The following is a 21,701-nucleotide window of genomic DNA, read 5'->3' on the forward strand; positions in this document are numbered from 1 at the left end:
AGTAATTCGACCAGAAGATGATATACATGTGAACTATATAAGATGAGGCGGAGTTAGGGTTTTCTTTCGGTGGCGTAGGGTTTTCGATCGCATTCTTCGTCTTCAGAGCTATCCAGCGTTGTTGCAGTCGAGGAATTTCTCGTCACAATCACCATGGGGTATCTTCAAACATCTCAATATTTATTCAGTTTTTGAATCGGATTCTAGTGTTTTAGTAGTTAAGATCTGATGTGTTGCTTGAGTTTGTTAGATTCAAATCTAGGGTTCTTAAACACATTTTCTTGTTGAAAACTGAGATAAGATTTGTTAAGAGCATCTTGATTGGATTCATATATTTTTTTAAATTTTTTAAATATTATCGATCTTCGATCCATTTAATTGCTTCTCATTGTTTAGATCTTTGGTTCTTATATAATATACATGGAAAAATGATTTGGGAACCTCTTGTTTTTCATGTCGGAGCACCCTTTACAGTCTTTTTTGGATTGAGAGAAATGGAGAGAAGAGAAGAAAAAATAAATGAGTTTCTCTCTGTTTCTCTTGTTTGGATTGTTAAGTGGGGGAGAGGAGTGAAGAGAAGAATGGTTAATTTTCTCTCTCTAAAAGTGGAGAGAAACCCTTTTAAAATATTTTATAATTCTAACTCTGCCCCTAGATCACTTTTAAGACATTTTAAAATTCCAAATTTGCCCCAATTTCTCCCTTGTCAATCCAAACATTGTGGTGAGAAACTGAGTTTCTCTTCTCTCAACCCAAACAAAGTGTTAAATTCATGTTCGGATTTTTTAGAAGGAAAATCTATTTTTATAAGGGTGAGTATGGATTTCCCATTATCTAAATTAGGTGAACTTAAATCATTAAAAAAAATCGGAAAAATTCAGTGAACAAGGAACCAACCGATTAAATTGGTGATTTGATTAATTAATTGTCAATCCCTGGATAGGGTAATTTTTTCCTAGCCAACCTCAAAGTTTCACATTCTTTATAACCTTTAAATCTCAAGAACAAGATATGTTTTGGAGTGGTTGAGGAGGATGGATTTTGGTAAGAGAACCCCAAAAACTTCATCTGTATAATCCCCGGAATTTTCCCAAATTCTGACAATCTCTTTCCCAAACTTGTCCGAATTAACCAAAGTGAACCTTTGCCAGTTAATTGCTGAATCCGAAATTGGTTACTATGCACTACTCAATATATGTTATTATGTTTGTGGAAGTTTATTAATTCAGGTTCCTTAAGTTGGAGTATTTGTTCTGATTAGCTCACTTTTCAATTTTATATGAGATAGAACGAGCTCTAAGAATATTTATTCTTAAATTCCATTATTCTGAAATATTATAAATTTTAAAGATGTGAAGTAGATTGTAAATATCTTTATTGATGACAGTAATTCAAGACTTGAGAAGACAACTAAAGGGGTTTTATGAACAAGCCAAATAATATGCTGACATGAGTAGTTGGGGTTTAATTTACACTGTTTAGTGTCTTCTGCTCCTCTTTTCAAGTCTCAGTAATTTTCATTTGAATTAAGAAAAAGGGTTCTATTCTTTTTCACTGTTGAACTTCACGTTGAAGATTGAACTTCCTTCCAGTTCCAGTCCATAACTTTCTTACTATTTGTGTATGGTTTAAATTTTATTTGTGGGAAATGTATACTTAAGAAATATTTTTAATCCTAGAGATAGCAAGAAGATGGTTTGGAGGAATTTTGTTGTTGGTTTTTGACATCTCTAGTGATTTCAATAAATCCAAACTAATGGAAGCAACAAAAGGGGTGCTAGGAATTACCTTTTTTTTCACCCCAGAGAAGATATTTTACTGTTTCTTGTAACATGGGCATTAGACAGAATTGAATTGAGGAACTGGATTCACCCCAAAGTTCTGAGACAAGTGTTTGATAATGATCAGTTCTAATCTGAGTTGTGTAGTAAAAATTGAACTTCCATCAACCAAGCTTTTTGATGTAAATGTTCTTTGGCAGAAATGTTTTAATTCCTAACTTGGAAAGTGCATGTTTCCTTTGCGCAATTGTTCGACTGGTGTGATATTTTCCCTTTTGGATTAAAATGGGTTGCTGACCAATAGTGTGGTTGTTATACAGGAAGACACGTGGAATGGGAGCTGGTCGCAAGCTGAAGTCCCACCGTAGAAGGCAAAGGTGGGCTGACAAATCATACAAAAAATCCCACCTTGGCAATGAGTGGAAGAAGCCTTTTGCTGGTTCTTCTCATGCAAAAGGAATTGTTCTTGAGAAGATGTAAGACCGATTTTAGTACCCTTTTTCTTTCAACTCCTTTTTCTTCCACTATCATAACTTTGAACATGAAGCCTAACATAGGGTTTTATTGCTTTCCACAGTGGGATTGAAGCTAAGCAGCCTAACTCTGCTATTCGAAAATGTGCTAGAGTTCAGCTGATTAAGAATGGGAAGAAGATTGCTGCCTTTGTACCCAATGATGGTTGCTTAAACTACATAGAAGAAAATGTAAGTCTTATATAAAAACTACGGCAAAGTTCAGCCTTCACTAGTAATGGATGCATCCCATTAGTTTTGTTGATCTTGAGTACAATGTGTGGGTTTGTTTGTGCAGGATGAGGTTTTGATTGCTGGGTTTGGACGTAAGGGGCATGCTGTTGGAGATATTCCCGGAGTCAGGTTCAAGGTTGTGAAGGTATCTGGTGTGTCTCTTTTGGCTCTCTTCAAAGAGAAGAAGGAGAAGCCAAGGTCTTAGTTTAGGGTGTGGAGTTTGTTTGCCCCATTGTCAGTTTTAGATGCTTGATTTGACGATATACGTTTGAAAGTCCAGTTAGAGTGAATTTTATCTACTGTTTTTTGTTCCCAACTATTATCTGAAGCCTAGGAATTTTGTCTTTTAATGCAAAGAACTAGATCAAATGCTTCTTCGTCAACTTATCAGATATTTGAATTGTGGTTCAAAGGAGAAATGATGTCTTTTCCGATGTAGTTCTTTAAGTCTTATTGGCCTTTTTTGGGGCTTGAAGAAGCGATCTGGGTAATAGCCAGAATCTTGTCTTTAAGTTGATCCATGGGTCTAAATCTCAGGCCAAGATCCAATACAAGGTCCACTGGCATCTCAGTCTTGGTGACCCGAATAATGTTGATTGGTTCTATCGAGTTTGATCTATCAGTGATAAGAATTTGTAAAAATTGATGAAATTTGAAGCAAGTTAGGGCTAAAACAATGGTTTTCTGGCTGGAGGTTGAAGAAGAGAGAGAGAGATTCAATCGGATTGCCTCGATGGCCTGATACCAACTTCAAAGCCCTAAGTCTTAAGAGTCGTGAAAGCGGAAGAAAGATTTAAAATAAAAACTATCTTAAGTCTTAAGAGTCGTGAAAGCGGAAGAAAGATTTAAAATAAAAACTATCTTTTATGATATGTAAGGTGCATTACTCATTAGTATCCGAAAATCAGTTATTTATATTAAAAAACTATCCAAATCCGAAACTTGATATCCAATCATTTGAACACAAATTAATATTTAAATTATGCATTGACACCCCTAATGCTAACCATCCACCAAAGATTTAAAGGGTATACTGAATGAATCCCGTTCCCCCAATTAATTCTGTCTGAGAGTCTTATATTTTTTCGCTGCAGTCTAAGAAAATGGTGAGTATTTTGCAAATAATTAATAAAGCGGCCGTGTTTTTAATATTTTGTATGGTCAATTTCCTATTTCCATATTCACAAACCTACATACTATTTTTTTTTTCTTTTACCGATAAAAAAACAAAAAAAAGCACGTATACTCTAACTCAAGGGCATAAAGTTAAATTCATTAAATTGTCACTGCAACTATTATAAATTACTAAATAACGGCCGAGTGTTGAGCATAATGGTCAAGGCCTCCCTACAAAACAAAAAATAAAGGTCTTTTATTCAAACCATCTCGTTGGCCACCCATGTAAATTCATCCCAGGCTTAATTGGTGGAAAAATCATTTTGCCAGGGGATGGGGGTGGAAAATCATGTTGAAAAATGCATTCCAAGGGAAATGCATACACCTGAAAATTATATTTTCCAAGGAAAATCAATTTCTAACCAATTTTCATGCAAAAACATAGACCCTAATGTAAATTACAAGAGCTCCTAATGAACCATATAGAATTTTGTATGGATCAGTATCACCCATGCAGCCACACCAATTTAACCCATTTTTTTGTTTGAGAAGTAAAAACTACAACAATTTTTCCTTTTTGTAACCAAAAAAAAAAAACACATACTCTTGTTGCACCGCATTCTTCTTCATGTCCTACATGTTAACGGCTTTTCCTGATTGTTATTGTTGTTGATGAACATAAACCCTGCAAAACAAATTAGTATCTATTATTCTTTGATCCACAGCATCTTACAGTCATATTTGACAATCAACAGTAAGAAAACAGAAAAAATTTAAAAAAAATAAAAATCAATGTAGCTGTCCGGAGACAAATATCAAGATACTCAAAATTGATTTACCTTCAAAAAACAACTGCTCCGAAACTGGTACAACACTAACTCAACTGACGTCTTTCTGCACCCCTTCGACAAAAGGAGATACAGATACCTTCTCCATCGATGATTCTGATGCCAACTCGAAGGACCCACTCCTATTTAAAAAAGAAAGCTTGACTGCCAAAGGAGTCCTCGTGTTAGGCATAATGTCCGTGCTAATTGGGGAAAGAGAGAGTGGAGTAGGCCTTGTTGAGATCTCTGGTAAATCCTCCTTACAGACATGAACAAGTTCCCTAGAGTTGGAAAGTGCTAAGTTTAAATCACCAGAATTATCTACATTACTGACATCAAACTGAGGAAGAGAGGAACCCTTCTTCCGAATTAGTTCTTCCATGTTGAGATCTATGGAACCCACAAGTCTGCTCAAACCATCAACCTGATTCTCAAAACCGAACGAATTTTTTTTTTCATTGCTTTTCTGATGCGAATGAATATCATTCTCTAGATGGCCAACACGTATGGGCTTTTCACCGGAATTATTGGATGTGTTTATGTTGTCATGATTACAATCGGTACTTGTACCAGAAATAAGATCTCCATCTTCGGTGGGAGTGATCTCGATAGTCTCTTTATGGACCAGATTCTCCTCTTTAGTACCCAAGTTAATCGTGAGAGCATCTTGACTAACATTCTCAATAGTCACTTTTCTTGCTTCCCTTTTCGTTCCAAGAGACGCACCATTCTGAATTTTTGAAGCTATGACCGGATGATTTTCTCTTGTCCTTGAAGTGGAAGATACCTTTGGTGGAGCATTTGACCGTTCTTGAGGGGGTGCAGGAGAGGTAGGTCTCATTCTCAAAGTAGAATGTGGCACCCCAACCTGGTGAGAATCGAATTTTACGCTACTAGTCCCAATTACAGTTCTTGCAGGTTTACCGGGATTTGCTTTAATGGTTACACCATTAAGGTTACAAATTCCAGGCCTGTTCTTAGGTAAACCACTTGGTACTCCAGGATGAAATTGCAAACCAACACTGGGAGTAGTATCTACCACATTTTTCTGCTGAAAATCAAACAAATATAATACTTGCCTTACAAAGCTAATATTCAAAATTACTAAAAAAAAAAAAGGGCTAGTAAGAAAATTGACATTTATATGCAGAATATAATAAAAATAAAACTAACCGCATCAAAAAATCCAATCTTTGGCGATGGCATTCTAAGACCCGAAGGTTTAAAGCTTCTAGAAACATTTGTAGATGCAGGATGAGAAGGTATACCGGATCCCAAAGAAGCTTTCCTGGAACATTGGCCAGGCAACTTTGTTTCCTGAGTATCATGTTTGACAGAGGGTTGGAAATTTGATGTCTGAGGGGAATCTCTTTCTAAAGAGAATCCTTTACGAGGAGAACTAATATCAAGGCTTGTCTTTGAACTAATAGAACGTTGGTTGACAGTAGAAGTTGATGAAGATGATTCTGAAGACCAGCCGTCAATAGAGCTAACGGGTGATATGCTTGAAGTGAGTTTGGGCATGGACATTAAATATGCCGAAATACGAGAATTTCCAGACTCAATTTTATTTTGTGGTGAGATCCGTAGGGGAGTTTTGAGGATTGAACCAGAAGCCAGATGAACATTTTTAGAATCAGTTTTGTTTCTAGAAAACTTCAAGGGAGATTTTCCAGTAGAGTTAGAGGAAGTGCTATTGGTAGCGGACACAGCAGATCCTGAAGTATAAGAAGAAGAAGATTTTGGGGAAGGTGTAGACTTAAGGTTCTCACTTGAAACAACCAAACTAGGTTTCTTAGAAACCACCAAATGTTCCCTCCTGCCTGAAACTTCACATTAAGTTTTAGTGAATTTAAGTAAAAAAGACAACTTAAAAACTTCTTGTATGTACAAGAGAAATTGTGGGAACACTTCTAACCTGTGGCAGTTTTTGTAGTTTTTTCGATTTTGACACGGTTTGCACCCAAAGATGACCTCTTGGTTGGTACTGCTGAGATGGGATTAGACCTGCCCAATATTTTTGGTGGCTTGAGTGACATAGGATTCCGCACTCCATGTCTACCAGCCTTCTTTATTCAATCAACAATTAAATGATGTTAGTGTTACAATATAAAAAGCTGTAAACTTTTGTCCATTACATTTTGCCAATGGGTCGCACTCCAGAAAAGTGTCTACGTGGCACATATTGATTGGAAAACAAACACGTTGGGCTGCAGCCATATAGAAAAACGGCTTGGTTAGGAGCCCAATGTGTCTTAAACTCCTACCAAAACACACCATGTAGACACCACCGTTCTGGATCCTGACACTTTGACAATTAAGAGCACTACCCCCCATGCATCGATCAGGACTATACCTATCTTACCCACTACTCAGATGGGCCACTGTCAAAATTATCATATTATGAATTGGATGCCAGCCAGTCCAGTCTGAACGGTCCAGATATGAGACATGTGCATGGTATAACTATAAGGAAAGATTATTTTTTGGTAATTTATTAATTACATGCCTGTACAGCTTCGGGACGAACAAGAGGCTCCTTTTTGGTATTATCTGAGGCGTGCATATTAAGACTTTGTCTCTTGGTAGCAACCATGGGCTTCATCTGAGATTTTTGGAGAAGAGAACTTCAGACATTCTTCAAGAAATACCAAAACAGTGTCCATGAATGATTTGTCGTCAAGAGATCTCACCTTATTTCGAGAAGCGAGCTCCATCGTCCTTGAAGCTGAAAGAAGAATCATCATTTATAATATATAAAAATCGACTACTAGATGCATACAACAAAATTGCAAAGTACATTTGACTGACCAATAATCACAAATTACCACTAAGTACAATTCAGCAGATAAACAGGAGTGGATTCAGAAAGAACCCTATAGTTAGTTCATAATAATTAACCACACAAGTCAGTTTGTGTATCTCCTTACTGAAGCCTGGCCATGCTTAATTCACACCATATGTTATAATGGAAGGGAAGGCAACTGCTTTCATTCTTTTACCTAAAGTGGGCATTTAAGTAGCAATATACTTACAGAGAAGACTTCGCATGCCCGATTCTCCTGATCCAGCTTTATTACTAGAAGAAGCCACATTGGTTGCTTTACTGGACCTTTGGATGGACGCTCTGATATCTTCAAACAAATCGACCTCTAGACTTTCCAACGTCAAGTTATCACTATCTAATGTAGAGTTTGACTCTGCAGATCTCCTTATATCTTCTTGAATCCCCGGCAATGCATGCATGTCAGATTTCTTCAATCCCCCATTTATGAAAGACAACTCTTCAGGATCGAGGACACCTAACCATGTAGAAAAGATGCTCATGATTATTAACTCATGAGTCACAATATGTACCAAATATATAAAGTGAGATTTTGGGTTTAAATGTACATTTAGAGCATACCTGCACTTGTAAAGAAGGCACTATCCCATGCTAAACTTTTTCGCAAGTTACACTTGCCATTTTTTCTTGTTCTTTCTGGTTCTAAGGATTCAAATAACATAGGCTCCTGTACCTTTTGCCTACCAGTTTCCATTGGATTATCTCTTTCGTGAGCATTTCCAACCTCCTTCAATGCAAAGTAGTCATGATCGTTTTGATTTTCTGAAAATCCTGTAAATTTGAAAACAAGCAGGAATCATATAGGCAGTCAAAAGCATGTTACAAAGGAAAAATGGTTCTGCAACCATTCAAAAGCAGTAGGAAACAACTTTCTAAACATGACCATCTCTACAAACTCTGGTGCAATTAAGTCATTTTTGTGGCTGCAGGTTCACCAAAGCAAAGCAAATAACTTGGGAGCATACAACATATATAGTTTTATACTTCAAAGTTTAATTCATCAAACAAAAAGCAAGACATGATTTCGCTATGACTAACTAAAAAGCATAAAGACCACTATACGAAAATGGAAAAATGGTGGAGAAAAAAGGTGACTAACGAGTCCATGTTCCATCGAAATTCCTATATATCAGCTGAAGTTGTACAAACGCTTTTGTTGCAATCCAACGGATGCAGGGGATTCAATCTAACATAGAGGGAGACCCCATCAAAGGGACTAGTCATCGTAAGACTCAAGCTGTTTGGATCTTTATAGATAGAGACACGTATAAAGATTAGAGCCAAAAATAAAATAAGTAATGTATATAGCTAGCGACCTTTATGTAAATTAAATGTAATGACAGGAGTAACTTTACAACCATAAGGATTATTATGGAAAGATACTACAAAAGAATAGAAGAAAATATATAACACACCCCATAAGGACTGAACCTTAGCAAAAAGGCATAAAAAAGGCATGCATCTCCTTTGAATAAAGCAAGAGCCTTTGAACCATTAGCTTGAACATGAAGTGGTCTAGACCATCCAAATGAGGACTATTTTGACATTAACATTAGGATCGATAAAAGGGGAGCCATAGGCACATATCAACATAATGAGACTAAGCATTTTTTTTGGCATACAAATACCACATCTTGTTATCAAGCTTTAGAACTAAATTGAATTGAGTTATCTAGGCAATTCTTTGATTTCGCAAATCGACGAATTTTGAACAAGAGATTGGACTCGTATCCAGGAGATGCTTCATTGGAGCCATGTTGTAAGGAGTGAATAATGTCTTAAAGCCAACAATTCCATGGCTCGGGTCCAACATGTCTTGCTACATCATTTTATTTTGTTAGATTCTAAATAGATGTTTGGATTGACTTCGAAGAGAACTTTCTACTCCAGCAGAGAACTAGAAGCTTTCTTGGTATTGTTTGGATATGGGCTTCTAGCTCCCCACTAGAGCTAGAAGCATCCTTAAGGCCACCAACTCCCCACCAGAGCAGAAGCTCGGAGATAATTCAAGCAAGCCATCAAATTTTGGACCTCATATTTTTCCAAAAAACTATTTGTGGGTATGTAGGTTGCTTTCAAGTAGGAAAGCAACATTATATGAGTTTGGAGGTATGACCACTTCCTTTGAGAATTTAGATTGGTTCTCTAAATAATATATGAATATCAAAAGACAGGTCATGGTCGAAATGAATACAACCGAATCAGCAAAGTAACAGAAAAGTTGTGTATGTGGCTGTCGACTCCCTTTACATCAAAAGTTGGTCAATTCAAGATGTTGGTTCATTGAATAACTTTATATAAACGATATGCTTACGCTAATTAAGTCAACAAGACCCATTCATCAATGCAAGACTCCAATTATACCCTTGATATAATTTATATATATTACAATAGTAAAGTTGTTGAAATATTTTAGATAATATTGAGTGGGAGTACGAGTCAAAGTTACACATTAATAAGCCTTGTTGGATCCAAATACAATGTGAACATTGGAATTCAACAACTTCTCCAACCATTTTGGTGGACCAAGTTCAAGCCTAGGATAGACAACCTTTGTCGTTTTTTGTTTAATGTGTGCCTTTTGATACCCAAAGGAAAGTCTTTATGTTAATTTGTATTGATTTATGTTCTTTTTCCCCTTTTCTAACATCATGTCTTCCAAATCACTAAAGGATAGTCATAATTCTTGCAATTATTCATGTTCCCTTTCATTTACACTTTTGGAGAAATAAAAAAGACAAGAAACAAACAATCATATTTCTGTCTCTATACACTCCCTTATTTCATATTTTTCTACAATCAATCGAGGGTCAAACACTACGGGATCACTATGGATCATGGTTTTGGTAATGCTTGCTAACAGGTCTGTGCGACTGTTAAATCATAAGGGTAGACACTATGAGTCCTAGAAGCACCAAAAAAACACCTTTGCAGAGACAGAATCTACCTTAAGGATGGCTAGAATGCATGTCTTGTTCTTCTTTAACCGATAAGTCGGTCGTTCTTACTAACCTCTTTTACCGATTTTTCCCCTTAGAAGCACTATGAGTCGGTCATTCTTACTAACCTCTTTTAAATAAGGGTAGACACTATGAGTCCTAGAAGCACCAAAAAAACACCTTTGCAGGGAGAAAATCTACCTTAAGGATGGCTAGAACACATGTCTTGGTCTTCTTTAACCGATAAGTCGGTCATTCTTACTAACCTCCTTTACAGATTTTTCCTCTTCATATATCTGAGTTCCAACACTCTTAAGGTGCGTGACTATTTTACATTTAAAATCATGTTCATTATAATTGGGGCATAGTAATTTTCTATTTACTAAACTCAAAACATCCATTATAATTTCCAACCAACCCCATTCAAGTACAGGCCTCGTGATTTTCTATCAATTGCATCATGCTGCCTCAGATTTCTCTTCGCCCCTTTTCACATTGAAGAAAAATAGGGTGTTCAAACAACACTTCTCACCACGAATTAGGATTGATAAACAAATAAATAGAGAAGTAAGCTGCGATTAATTCTTATAATTGCTCTTTCCTCAAAAAAAATTACTTAAGAATTACATTTCTCGGATTTTCTACTGATCTGCTGTATTTGGCATGTAGATCGCCAGAGAAATTTTGACAGTTTCCCAAGATCACTGAAGACCTGAGAAGTTCTGGAGGGATTATGATTTGCTTCTCCCACAGCATTCATAAACACATAAAGTAAATCAACCAAAAAAAAAAGATCAACCAAGAATCTGAACAACTTCATCGAAATACCAAACCCTAGAACCAATGAATCTGAACAATTTCATAGAAATAAAAAGCAGAAGAACAGCATAATCAACAATTATATATCAAAAAGAACTCCCCAAACCCTAGAACCGATGAATCGATCGAAAACAATAAAATCGCTAAAGCATCGCATCTAATAAAATCCACTAATCTTTCAAATCAAACAAAATCAAAGTAATCGAGAAAAAGAAGTACCGTTAGGTGAATCTATGAGGCAATCGTCCTCCGACGAGACATCGATGAGACGAAGCCTGTCCACATCCATATTCTTCTTCTCTGTATCGTCCATTTTTTTTTTTTTTTGGTTGCAGATGCGATCTATAAGATCAAATCGAAACAAAACGAAGATCTCAGAATCTGAAAATTTTCAGATCTTCGGATCGAATTTTAGATCAAGAAGTTAGAGAAAAGATGACATTTGAACCTAAATATTTAAAATAAATTAATTATTTAACGGATGGCGAAACGGCTGTTTATTTTTAAAATTTGGGGAAATTGAAGGAGCGGGAAGTTTTTAAGGTTTCGACACCAAATTTTACTAACAACACACCCATCCTTTTGAAATCAAGTTGTTTATATATGGATTGTTGTGTTATTAGTAAAGTTGGTGTTCTAATAGTAGCTGACTTTTTTAGGTAACATATAGAAACTTGTTGTAATCTCTATGTTTTACCGTCCACGTGGCAGAGATCTGTAGTTGAAAATTGGAAAGTTGGAAGTCTATAATAGAAAGATGACGCTTATGACAAGGTTCTAATTTTGATCATGATCATAAGGATGGCTCGGATTGCATCAACGTAGATCATCTAAGAGGTGGTGGTCCGCATAATAAACGGCCCAGATACCGTTGACTACAAGTAGTGTTCCAAAACGGCCGATTATTTTGCAGACAGGCCGGCCTGTTTGTGGAATATTTGTCAAAAGGGTTATCTGTTTTGGAATTTATTTATACCAAAATGGGTATATAATTACCCTTTTGAATTTAACTTTACGCATGTTTTTTTCAAATTCATACAAATGAACTGATTTTTTTTTCCTTAAAAGGGCATTTATTTAATTGAACTGACAACTATCTCTTATTTTCAACTTGAAATAAACCTTAAACCCTAAATAAATTTTTTTTTTCTAATTTTCTAAAAAAGTAATCGTTAATTGAGGCCACAAAAGGCTAAAAGGGTAAAATAAAAAATGTGATTGTAGGGCAAATATCTATTTGATAAAAATCAGAATGATAAATACAACCTTAAACCCTAGTACAACACTCAGATATAGTTTTTTGGTATAAACATCTCATTCCAATCATAGTTTTGTGATAAAAACATTAAGACCAGGGTTAGTAATGGGTCGGATAATATCCACTTACCTGACTCATCATATCCAAGTTATTTGAATATGGGTACAATTTTGTTATTCTATTAAGAATTCGAGTAAATTTATCCACAATTATTTTTATCTGAATATTTTTAAAGTGATATATGGATTGACATCCTATCTAACCAAAATATATGTTTATCTGAGTTTTATATGATAAATTCACAATGAAAATATATGTATAATCCAAGTTTAAGATTTTTCCATCATCTTCATAATGAGGTATATATATCCAACTTCGATATTCACTTGAAATTTGGGTACAAGTTGGACATAGATATCCTTTAACAAGTTGGATAAATAGTCGGGTATGGATATCCTTAGCATAAGTGAGTAAAAAATCGGATATGGATAATCAGCTATAGAATTGGATAAAAATGTGAAAATAACTTTATTCGACCCACACTCGACCCATTGCCAGTCTTAATTAAGACAAATGTGTGAGGTCCACACAACCCAACTTTATTATCTTTCCTCTGTCCCCTTCAATTTAATTATTTTTCCTTTCTCGTCCCATCCCATTTTTTTTAATAAACCCTTCTAATTTTATATCCCTTTAAATTTACTATCTTTCCTATTTTACCTCATTATTCTAAAGATGATGTTCGTGCCTACAACACAGACAAACTCTAATCTATATAATAAAACACAAAGATGGATCCCAATTCAATTACAATTGTATGGTACAAATGTCTCCCTCCAACTACAATGGATTGGGGATCATAGTAACAACATTCGGTTTCGAATATCATTCAACAAGAGCTTAATTCAATTAATTCGAAGAAGAAAAAAAAGAAAATTTTGAAGATTATATAAGTAATATTTTTTAGTATATTCTAAAATAAATATTTTTTTCATATATACAACAAAATAAAATTTAGATTAACTAATGTATTATAATAAAAAAATATATATTTTTTATTGATTTTATAGTATTGTGTGGACACACAAATTTGGACGAGTCCTCCATGCAAAATGCTCCAAAATCCACAAAATTGGAATGGGTTTCAAAGCCCAAACCTCCGAAAAAAATTAATCTTTGTTTCTTTCAAATAAAGGGCTTAGGACCCATTTCTCATGGCCCATGGCCCAAAGAACTACCTCACATCTCCTTTACACCATCATCACTTCTCAACCCAATCCAACTCTAGTCCAATTCAACTCAACCCACCACCTAAGTCCATTGGACTTAAAACCCAAACACCATACCTATTTAACCCACTACCCAACCATTATCCCAAGCCCAACCATTCCACCCAAGTTCAATTTACAATTCAAGTCCAAAAATCACAATTAATCACCCAAGATCATCAAAGAAACACATGTTACTACCTCAACCCACCCCCTTCATTCAATTATCTACCTCCATCACCTTTCTCTAACAAAATCATATACCCTTATTACAATCCATACTATTTTCTCGTCATTTTCTTTGAACTAATTCTCACAAGTCAAACTTACACGTCTTTTCTCCAATCAACTCATTTAAATACTCTATCTTCATACCTTTTGGACACATGTCACCACATCATTCACCCTCTCAAAACCTAACCATCTAATCCTTACACAACCTATTCTCTTAATCAAACATTAATCTCTTTCGTCCCACCTAATACTCAACCCAAATATGTTGAAGGATCCAACTCATTTTGAATCACAAATGACCAATTTACACCCCTTTTTCACAAATGACATTTTATCACTCTCAATTACACATACCCCCTCTCATAAATCTCAAACCATTCTACCCATTTTCATCATTTCACCCCATTTTACCCCTAAAAGTAACTCTTAAAATCTTATAAACCCCCTTCCTATTCTCAACACAATCTCCCACATGCTTAAACCCCCAATATTTGAAAAAAAAAAATCACTCTCTCAACTTACTCTCAAGTTAAGCATTACCCTCAAGTCAAACACCACTCTCAAATCAAGCATCGCATTCTGTCAATTCTCTATTAAATCCTACATATTGAATATTGAGGCAAAGATGCTCATCACTTAAAGGCCCAAAAGAAAGTCAAACAGAAAGAAAAATAAGATAGGATATGACTAAAAAGAAAGAAATAATATCCCTCCCCCTTCTCTCCCCTCCAATTTTCTCTCTTCTATTTCTTTCATTTTTCCTACATTTATGTACATATCACAAAAGATTTGAGACTAAGGCCTTGGGCTCTTTCCCTATAAAAATGAGACCTTAACTAAAAAGTCTACACTTTTTTTATTTGGTTAAAGGTTTGAACCATAGAAGGACCCCATTCCTCAATAAGAAAGCCTTAAATGAAAATCAAAGTCTCTATCACTCGAAGGCACAAATCAAATATTTTCGACTTTTTATTTTTATTTTTAAATCAATCGAATTCGAGGTTACCACCAATAGTGGAGGGAGTAGGGTGCCTAGCACCTTCCCTACTCCCTAATATGAACCCCTTACCTAGATCTAATGAAGACCAATGGACTTTATCCGTACAATAATCATTAAATGTCAAAACGACACTTTTATAAAAAAAAATATATTCCAGGTGACTATTCACACTCTTTTACAAAAAGGAATTGTGGCAACTCCAAACCCAAGTAGAAGAGATATTCGGAATTGAAAATCTCATGTCTACATATTGATCATAAGAGTTATAAGTTTATGGTTCATCTCTATGATTTAAATGGCCTACTTTGCTCATTCAGAAGGAAGCGTCTCTAATATGGTTTAATGCGTAACATTTTTAGCCATATCGTTTCTTACTATTATTTCAAATAAATATCTATGTCCATTCTTCATAAACATAATTTTTTTACATGAGTCGTGATAATATAACTTGTCAGATGGCATACTCAATCGACTCCCTAATGTAACAAGTTCAGGAACTATAAATATATACCCACAGGATACATAATTGCACTTCCTCATAAAACATGTATATCGAGGAGTATAAATCTCCGATGCCTGAACTTATCATATCAAGCAATCGATTGAATATGCCACTTGACGAGTCATAATATTAAGACTCTACACGAGTCGTGATAATATTGTGATTAAGTTCCAGGTTAGTAGGATTAGAAATACTCCCAATGAATATACTTAAAGAGTATAAAATTCTCCTAAATGTCTATCCTCTTCCATTTACTTATAGCCATTTGTCAACAATCTTGATTTAAATCAATCAATTTTCTTTTTTGGGTTCTTTTGGTCTTGGAACAACCACTTAATTCCACCCAATTTTCACAAGTTCATAATCTTTGTTGTCGGATTCTTATGCATAATTAGCATTAATCTTCAATCCTTATGCAATTTCAAAAATCTCCTCAAAAACTTTTTTAAATTCGAATTCTAGTGTAGGTGTGGAGGTAGGTTTCCATACCTTATTATGGCCATCATTCGTTTCTTGAAATTAGTCGGGAGTGGGGTTACAATAGGTGGCAGCAAAGAGGTATAGGTATATCATGTAACAAACAAAAGTACAAAATAAGTGACTTCACTATTTTTTTATTTTTTTACTTTTCTTTTTGGGAATCGAGGTATCCAGACCTCTTAGTCACCCAACTATTCTTTGGGGAACGTGCAGCCCCCTCTCTGGGGAGCAGATCCTCTTTAACCCATCTTTGTAATAGCTCCCTACAGCCACAGTTAACAGTTGAGGGTGTGCCACATCATCAAGACCATGAGTAGAAGATGACTGAGTTATTATTTTTTATCAATGTGATGTTCTATGATTTGTAGAACGAGAGCTACATGAAAGATGCGCAATAGACGATCCTTTCCCCCGACATGTAGGTAATTTATAGGATAAATCCTTAAGAATGACCCCTAACTAGGGATTCAAAGTCTCAAACCCAAGAACTCTGTTGATAGGGGTAATGCAATGTTATTGTTTGATGTAAATATTTTTGAATATGCTGATGGGGGCAATACATGTCACATCCTTTGCGAGGGATGAGATTATCCAAATTAAGTGTAATTAATTTGATGATCACAAGGAACGAGATCCTTATTTTTTTGCAGTCCAAATTAAATATGAAACACAACATTTTGAAACACATCAAAAATGTTTTTATCAATATTAGCAAATTTGTATCTCCAATGATGTGTTGGCATTTGGCATAATTTTTTAAATCTAAATTTTGGTGTCGAACCATTTGATCAAAATGACCTCGATTATATTAATTTTAAATGTTAAGTTGGGGATATTTTTGGAATCTAAATTTTGGTGCTAAACCACTATCTAATCCGCCTTCTCTCATAATAATAGTAAAGATGAGTAACATATTTATTTGTCATTCTGCACACAAATCTCGATGTTTTTTTATATATCTCAAGGTCTTTTGATGGTGAATGAGGCTTAGCAAAGCCTTTTTTTCCTCACTATCATAGTAAAAAAAAGCTTTCTCTATTATATATATATATATATAAAGATAGATAGTTAGATATAGAAAGAGACCTCAGTGGGGACATTTTGACATGGTGGCGTGTGCATGCTTATAAATGCATTTTCTCCAAGATATGAGTAAAACACATTTACGAATATGTGCATACCACCACGTCAAAGTGTCCCTCGTATGTCTCCCATTGAGGTCACTCTCCCATTGAGGTCACTCTAGCACAACTCATATATATATATAGATATATATATAGGGTCAGGTTCCTGCAACACACATTGCAACACACATATAGACAACGTGTTTGTCTTATATGGGCAAAAATGTTTGGAATTGGCTGATTTTTTGTGAGGATGATCTCTGTGATGAGGGGATCATTCTGGCAAAAAATCATCCCATTTCAAAACTTGTAACCCCATCAAAATTGATTTACAAAAATTGGACGGTCTATAATTTTTCAACAAAAATTGGACGGTCTAGAAGTTTCATAATGAGCTGATTTTTGGCAAAGATGATCTCCTCACCACAGAGATCATCCTCACAAAAAATCAGCCCATTCCAAACATTTTTGCCCATATAAGACAAAACACGTTGTCTATATGTGTGTTGAAATGGTTGTCGTTTGAACCTGACCCATATAATATATATATATATATATATATATATATATATATATATGTATTTTTTGTGAGGATGATCTCTGTGGTGAGGAGATCATCCTTGCCAAAAATCAACTCATTATGAAATTTCTAGACCGTCCAATTTTTGTTGAAAAATTATAGACCGTCCAATTTTTGTAAATCAATTTTGATGGGGTTACAAGTTTTGGAATGGGATGATTTTTTGTCAGGATGATCCCCTCGTCACAGAGATCATCCTCACAAAAAATCAGCCCATTCCAAACATTTTTGCCCATATAAGACAAACACGTTGTCTATATATGTGTTGCAGGAACCCGACCCATATATATATATATATATAATAAAAGGAGGATTCATGTGACAACAATTGTGACAACATTTATGACACTAATTTTTTTGTTGACCCCAAATATAACACGGTCAAGTTTTTGACCTGTCTTGACGGATTTTTGACTTGATAATTTACTAAGTTGATTCGGCCAATTGGCTCCATTGCGTAATGGGTCACTCACATGAAAATCCTACCGAGTCAACGCAATGAGTTTTAAAACTATGCAAAAGATCAGGCAACAAACTATTGATATTCAGATCTCTCTCACGCTGAAATCTAACATCGATTTGGTCTGCCAAAGAGTAGAAAATCAATCCCGAAAATTGCGCCCATGTTCGCTACATTCTTAAGTTTGTAACACTCACTTGGGATGAGTAAGATATAAGTTTAACAGAACCCCACCATATCTATATATCATTCTTTAAGAATCTACCTAAAAATAAGAGGCAATCATGAAGAAGAATATGTTGGAAACACCAACCCCCACTAACACAAATCCAAATGCCTGCAAAATTCTTCTTTCAAATTTCAAGTGTTCAAGACTTCAAAACCATTATAATTTCAAATATCACTCTCAACCCTCAATCACTCCTTAAAAATAGAAAATATTAGTACCCACCAACCTCTGCAGATTCCCTTTCTTGGTTAGTAGGAAACAAATATTAAAATTACCTTAATATTCAATCAATAAAAAAAAATAGAAACAATAACAAAATAAAAACGGAAGGAAGGGAAAAAACTTTGAAGCGGGCAATCCGCTTCAAAGTCCGAATCAAAAGGAAGAGAGAGAAAGCTCAATTACTTATTGAGTCGTGATGAATGCATACGGTCTTGGTACACGACTGACATGGCAAGGGTACAGAAGATACATAAGAAAAAAAATGTGCGGTTCTATGCACTTGCCGCATTAGCCGTGCACCATGACCACCTTTATTCATCATTATTCCTACTTATTAGTTATTACAACTCTCAAGAGACGAAGAAAAATAGAAATTAATGAAAAGAAAAATAACTAATATCATATCTTACAACTCTCAAGAAGTGAAATTGGGATTTGAGCCTGTTGTCATTAGTGCTTTATGAATCAATAATAAAAGGAGACCCCCATAAAAAAGAGAACTTGTACCCCTCAATATATGAAACTGAGGTTTGAGTCAGTTTTATCTTGTAAGAGAAGAGTCTCTCGTATAATGTGGAGATACAAAAATTGTAATCCACCACATTCCCTATTCTAGAAAACCAATCGATTATCTCAATAGTTTATAAGTTAATAATAAATAAATAAAGAGGGACAAAAGAAAATTGAGGAACAGAAATGAAAGAAAGAGAACTAAAATAACTTATTACAACTCTAAAGATATGAAACTGAGATTTGAGTCTTGTAACTTCTAAGAGAAACAACTCTCTCTCTCTCTCTCTCTCTCTCTCTCTCTCTCTCATGATATGGAGATTTCATCAAAACATAAAAATCTAAATCATAGGGCTATTAACAAGTCCATGCCAAGATGACCCAAGACCATTCCAGCATTCTCTCCCTGAGTCAACACTACCCATGTTGCCTTCTCCAAATTGCCATGGAAAATTCCAAAAAGCTTTATTCTCTCCATCTCTACCATTATAAAACTCTTGTTTCATTGTTGTTGTAACTGTTGCTGCTGTTGTTGTTATTGGTTCACTTTCCTCGTAAGGCAACATCATCTCTTCACCACCACCACTTTCCACCTCACCCATGTTCCCATTCCCAAAATCATAAATAAAATTATGAAAACCACTTTGGGGTTCAAGAAAACCACTCCTTAGTGTATCAATAAAACCAGGAGTACCAAAGGTAGTGGTAGTAGGGTTTGAAAAAATATCACAATGGGTAGTAGCATTAGGGTTACCCAATATTGAAGCATCCTGGTCATCAAACCCTAACTGCCTAGTTGGTTGGTTGTGGAGTCCATAGGTTAAGTGTAGGAGGGGTGGTAGTGGGTTAGAGTTGGTGGAGAGAATATGATCTTGTGTCTTCTTTGATGATGAGGATCTCTTGTTCTTCCTACAACCTCCACCAACAGGAACATTTCTTAGGGACCCACCTTTGGTCCAATACCTTCTACATGCCTTGCAGAAATACCTTGGTTGTGTTAGGCTGTAGTTGTTGTAGTAACAGAACTTTGTATTGGTGGAATCACATCTAGGGCATTTCAAAGCTTTTTCTGGTTGAGGCCTTTGTCTCTTTTCTTCTTGTGGTTTTGGGCAAGTCAGCACATCTGCTAGTGAGTGTGAAGCCATGACCTGAAAAATTACAATCACCCAAAAGGAAAAAAGTCCAAATTAATTGACTTGATAGTGCAATTTCATAAAATAATTTATGGGTTATTGAGAATTTAGAGGAGAGACTGAATTTGGGTTCAAGGGTTCATGTATAATTGGATTAATTTCTATAGATGAAGAAATAGAAGCATGAAATTATATGAGGAATTTCAAGAGGAGCTTTAAGATTTTGGGGTGATATACAAGATTGCATTAGAGAACCAATGGCTTCTTTAAATTCTATGTGCTTAGTGCACTTGAAAATTTTCAATTTTTTTTTTCCAATTTTCCTTGTCAAAAAATCACAAGTGACAGAGTGAATCAAGTTAATTAATGTACATTTTGTTTTAGTTTTTTTTTTTTCCTCCTTTTTTTTCATCTTTTGATTATGGGCTGTACTCTATAGAACTTTCTGTGCTTTGTGACTGAAAAAACGAAGGCTATTATCAACAAAAAACCACCAAAAGACTGAAAACCCACTCCATAAAAACCCCACAAAAGTTTTTTAAAAAAGTACTTCAAGATCATATTTTGGTTTTTTTTTTTAAAGAAGAAGAAACAAACAAAGAAAACTCGTATAAATTCAAGATACAGATAGAACCTCAAAACAACTAAGAAACTATGACTCTTAGTACTGTGTTAGAGATTTAAGTGAACATAAAGAGAAAAAAAGCAAAATTAAAGCAAGAAAACAAGAAAAACATTTGTGTTAGAGAGAGAGAGAGAGAGACAGAGGTCTACTAACCTGGTGCTTTGTGTTTGAAGGATCCATTCATGCAATTTTCAGATTTTGAGAGAGAAGCCAAAGAGAGAGAAACAATCATACAAAGGAAGGTAACAAGATGAGCTATAAATAAATAAAGCTTAGGAGAGAGAGAGAGAGAGATTACTTTCCGTACGAGATGATCGATGTGTTGGTCTGGACGCAGAGAAAGCATGGAAAATTCGAGTTGATCTACAACGGATTCATGGGCAGATGTGGTCCCTATATCTACGTGTGGATCCCACCTCAACAAACGGTTGAGAATCACCAATCAAACAGATTTATCTGTGACGCCAATCATTTTTTTCTATGGGTGTCCAGTGGGTTTCCGTATTTCGAAACCACAAAGTACTTACGTACACCTACAATGCTTTTTAAATGTTGTGGACCCACCAAACATTAACTTCTTCTATGTTCTTCCTCCAAGTGGCAGACATGCAGTGGTCGACATCAGGGACCCACAAGTCAATGTGTCACACTAGCTCTCACCCGAGTAAACCTTACTCTTCTACTACATTACAACCTAGGAATTAGTGCTAAGTAATTGTCCACGTGTGCCACGTGCATGGTAGATGAAGTCGGGTCAATCGGGATCAACCCAATTAGGATGATAAATCTTTGGTTTTTTTTTTTTTTTATTGTTCTCAATGCTATGATCCTTTAATTCAATCTCATAACATATAAATAAAATTAAGATATTCAAATAAAATATACAATATAATTTACATAATTTCTCACATTTTATCTTACCAAGCATGGTTGGATGGGAAGCACATCGGATCCTAAACAAAACCCAGATGATCAATCTAGATCCAAAGTTATTGGATTGGAT

General features: G+C 35.3%; 3 protein-coding genes across 7 annotated transcripts; 1 reads left to right on the plus strand and 2 right to left on the minus strand.

The window, feature by feature from the left end:
- LOC147395388 (small ribosomal subunit protein uS12) lies at nucleotides 1–2,961 on the plus strand. Its single transcript, XM_086452858.1, has 4 exons — nucleotides 1–158; nucleotides 2,102–2,257; nucleotides 2,359–2,485; nucleotides 2,592–2,961. The coding sequence occupies exons 1-4, from the start codon at nucleotides 154–156 to the stop codon at nucleotides 2,730–2,732; spliced, it is 429 nt and encodes a 142-aa protein (XP_086308984.1). The 5' UTR covers nucleotides 1–153; the 3' UTR covers nucleotides 2,733–2,961.
- A 918-nt stretch (nucleotides 2,962–3,879) lies between these two features.
- LOC147395389 (uncharacterized) lies at nucleotides 3,880–11,557 on the minus strand. 4 transcript variants are annotated; one of them, XM_086452854.1, is made up of 9 exons: nucleotides 11,293–11,557; nucleotides 7,877–8,086; nucleotides 7,506–7,772; nucleotides 7,164–7,198; nucleotides 6,980–7,075; nucleotides 6,389–6,539; nucleotides 5,644–6,299; nucleotides 4,483–5,521; nucleotides 3,880–4,328 (listed from the first exon to the last, which is right to left on the minus strand). In XM_086452854.1, the coding sequence occupies exons 1-8, from the start codon at nucleotides 11,384–11,386 to the stop codon at nucleotides 4,523–4,525; spliced, it is 2,508 nt and encodes an 835-aa protein (XP_086308980.1). In that variant the 5' UTR covers nucleotides 11,387–11,557; the 3' UTR covers nucleotides 3,880–4,328; nucleotides 4,483–4,522. The 4 variants fall into 4 exon arrangements, with proteins under 4 accessions (XP_086308980.1, XP_086308981.1, XP_086308983.1 ...); XM_086452855.1 differs by having other exon boundaries at nucleotides 6,389–6,536; nucleotides 11,293–11,556; XM_086452857.1 differs by having other exon boundaries at nucleotides 5,644–6,293; nucleotides 11,293–11,556.
- A 7,556-nt stretch (nucleotides 11,558–19,113) lies between these two features.
- Nucleotides 19,114–21,179, minus strand: LOC147395390 (dof zinc finger protein DOF3.2-like). 2 transcript variants are annotated; one of them, XM_086452546.1, is made up of 2 exons: nucleotides 20,997–21,179; nucleotides 19,114–20,088 (listed from the first exon to the last, which is right to left on the minus strand). In XM_086452546.1, the coding sequence occupies exons 1-2, from the start codon at nucleotides 21,042–21,044 to the stop codon at nucleotides 19,282–19,284; spliced, it is 855 nt and encodes a 284-aa protein (XP_086308672.1). In that variant the 5' UTR covers nucleotides 21,045–21,179; the 3' UTR covers nucleotides 19,114–19,281. The 2 variants fall into 2 exon arrangements, with proteins under 2 accessions (XP_086308672.1, XP_086308673.1); XM_086452547.1 differs by lacking the exon at nucleotides 20,997–21,179 and adding an exon at nucleotides 20,852–20,990.
- Between the last annotated feature and the right edge of the window lie 522 nt (nucleotides 21,180–21,701).

Source organism: Akebia trifoliata, chromosome 8, assembly GCF_017979445.1.
Source record: "Akebia trifoliata isolate Shusen 1 chromosome 8, ASM1797944v1, whole genome shotgun sequence".
NCBI classification, from domain to species: domain Eukaryota; kingdom Viridiplantae; phylum Streptophyta; class Magnoliopsida; order Ranunculales; family Lardizabalaceae; genus Akebia; species Akebia trifoliata.

What these genes read in the sequence shown, in the direction of transcription:
- LOC147395388 (XM_086452858.1), top strand. An exon ending in GGAATTGTTCTTGAGAAGAT is followed by an intron (nt 2,258 to 2,358) that starts GTAAGACCGATT and finishes TGCTTTCCACAG; the next exon opens with TGGGATTGAAGCTAAGCAGC. An exon ending in TAAACTACATAGAAGAAAAT is followed by an intron (nt 2,486 to 2,591) that starts GTAAGTCTTATA and finishes TTGTTTGTGCAG; the next exon opens with GATGAGGTTTTGATTGCTGG.
- LOC147395390 (XM_086452546.1), bottom strand. Translation starts at nt 21,044, where the DNA reads ATGCTTTCTCTGCGTCCAGACCAACACATCGATCATCTCGTACGGAAA. An exon ending in TCGATCATCTCGTACGGAAA is followed by an intron (nt 20,089 to 20,996) that starts GTAATCTCTCTC and finishes GTAATTTTTCAG; the next exon opens with GTCATGGCTTCACACTCACT.
- LOC147395389 (XM_086452854.1), bottom strand. Translation starts at nt 11,386, where the DNA reads ATGGACGATACAGAGAAGAAGAATATGGATGTGGACAGGCTTCGTCTC. An exon ending in AGCTCGCTTCTCGAAATAAG is followed by an intron (nt 7,076 to 7,163) that starts GTGAGATCTCTT and finishes CAAAAATCTCAG; the next exon opens with ATGAAGCCCATGGTTGCTAC. An exon ending in TTCGTCCCGAAGCTGTACAG is followed by an intron (nt 6,540 to 6,979) that starts GCATGTAATTAA and finishes GATTGAATAAAG; the next exon opens with AAGGCTGGTAGACATGGAGT.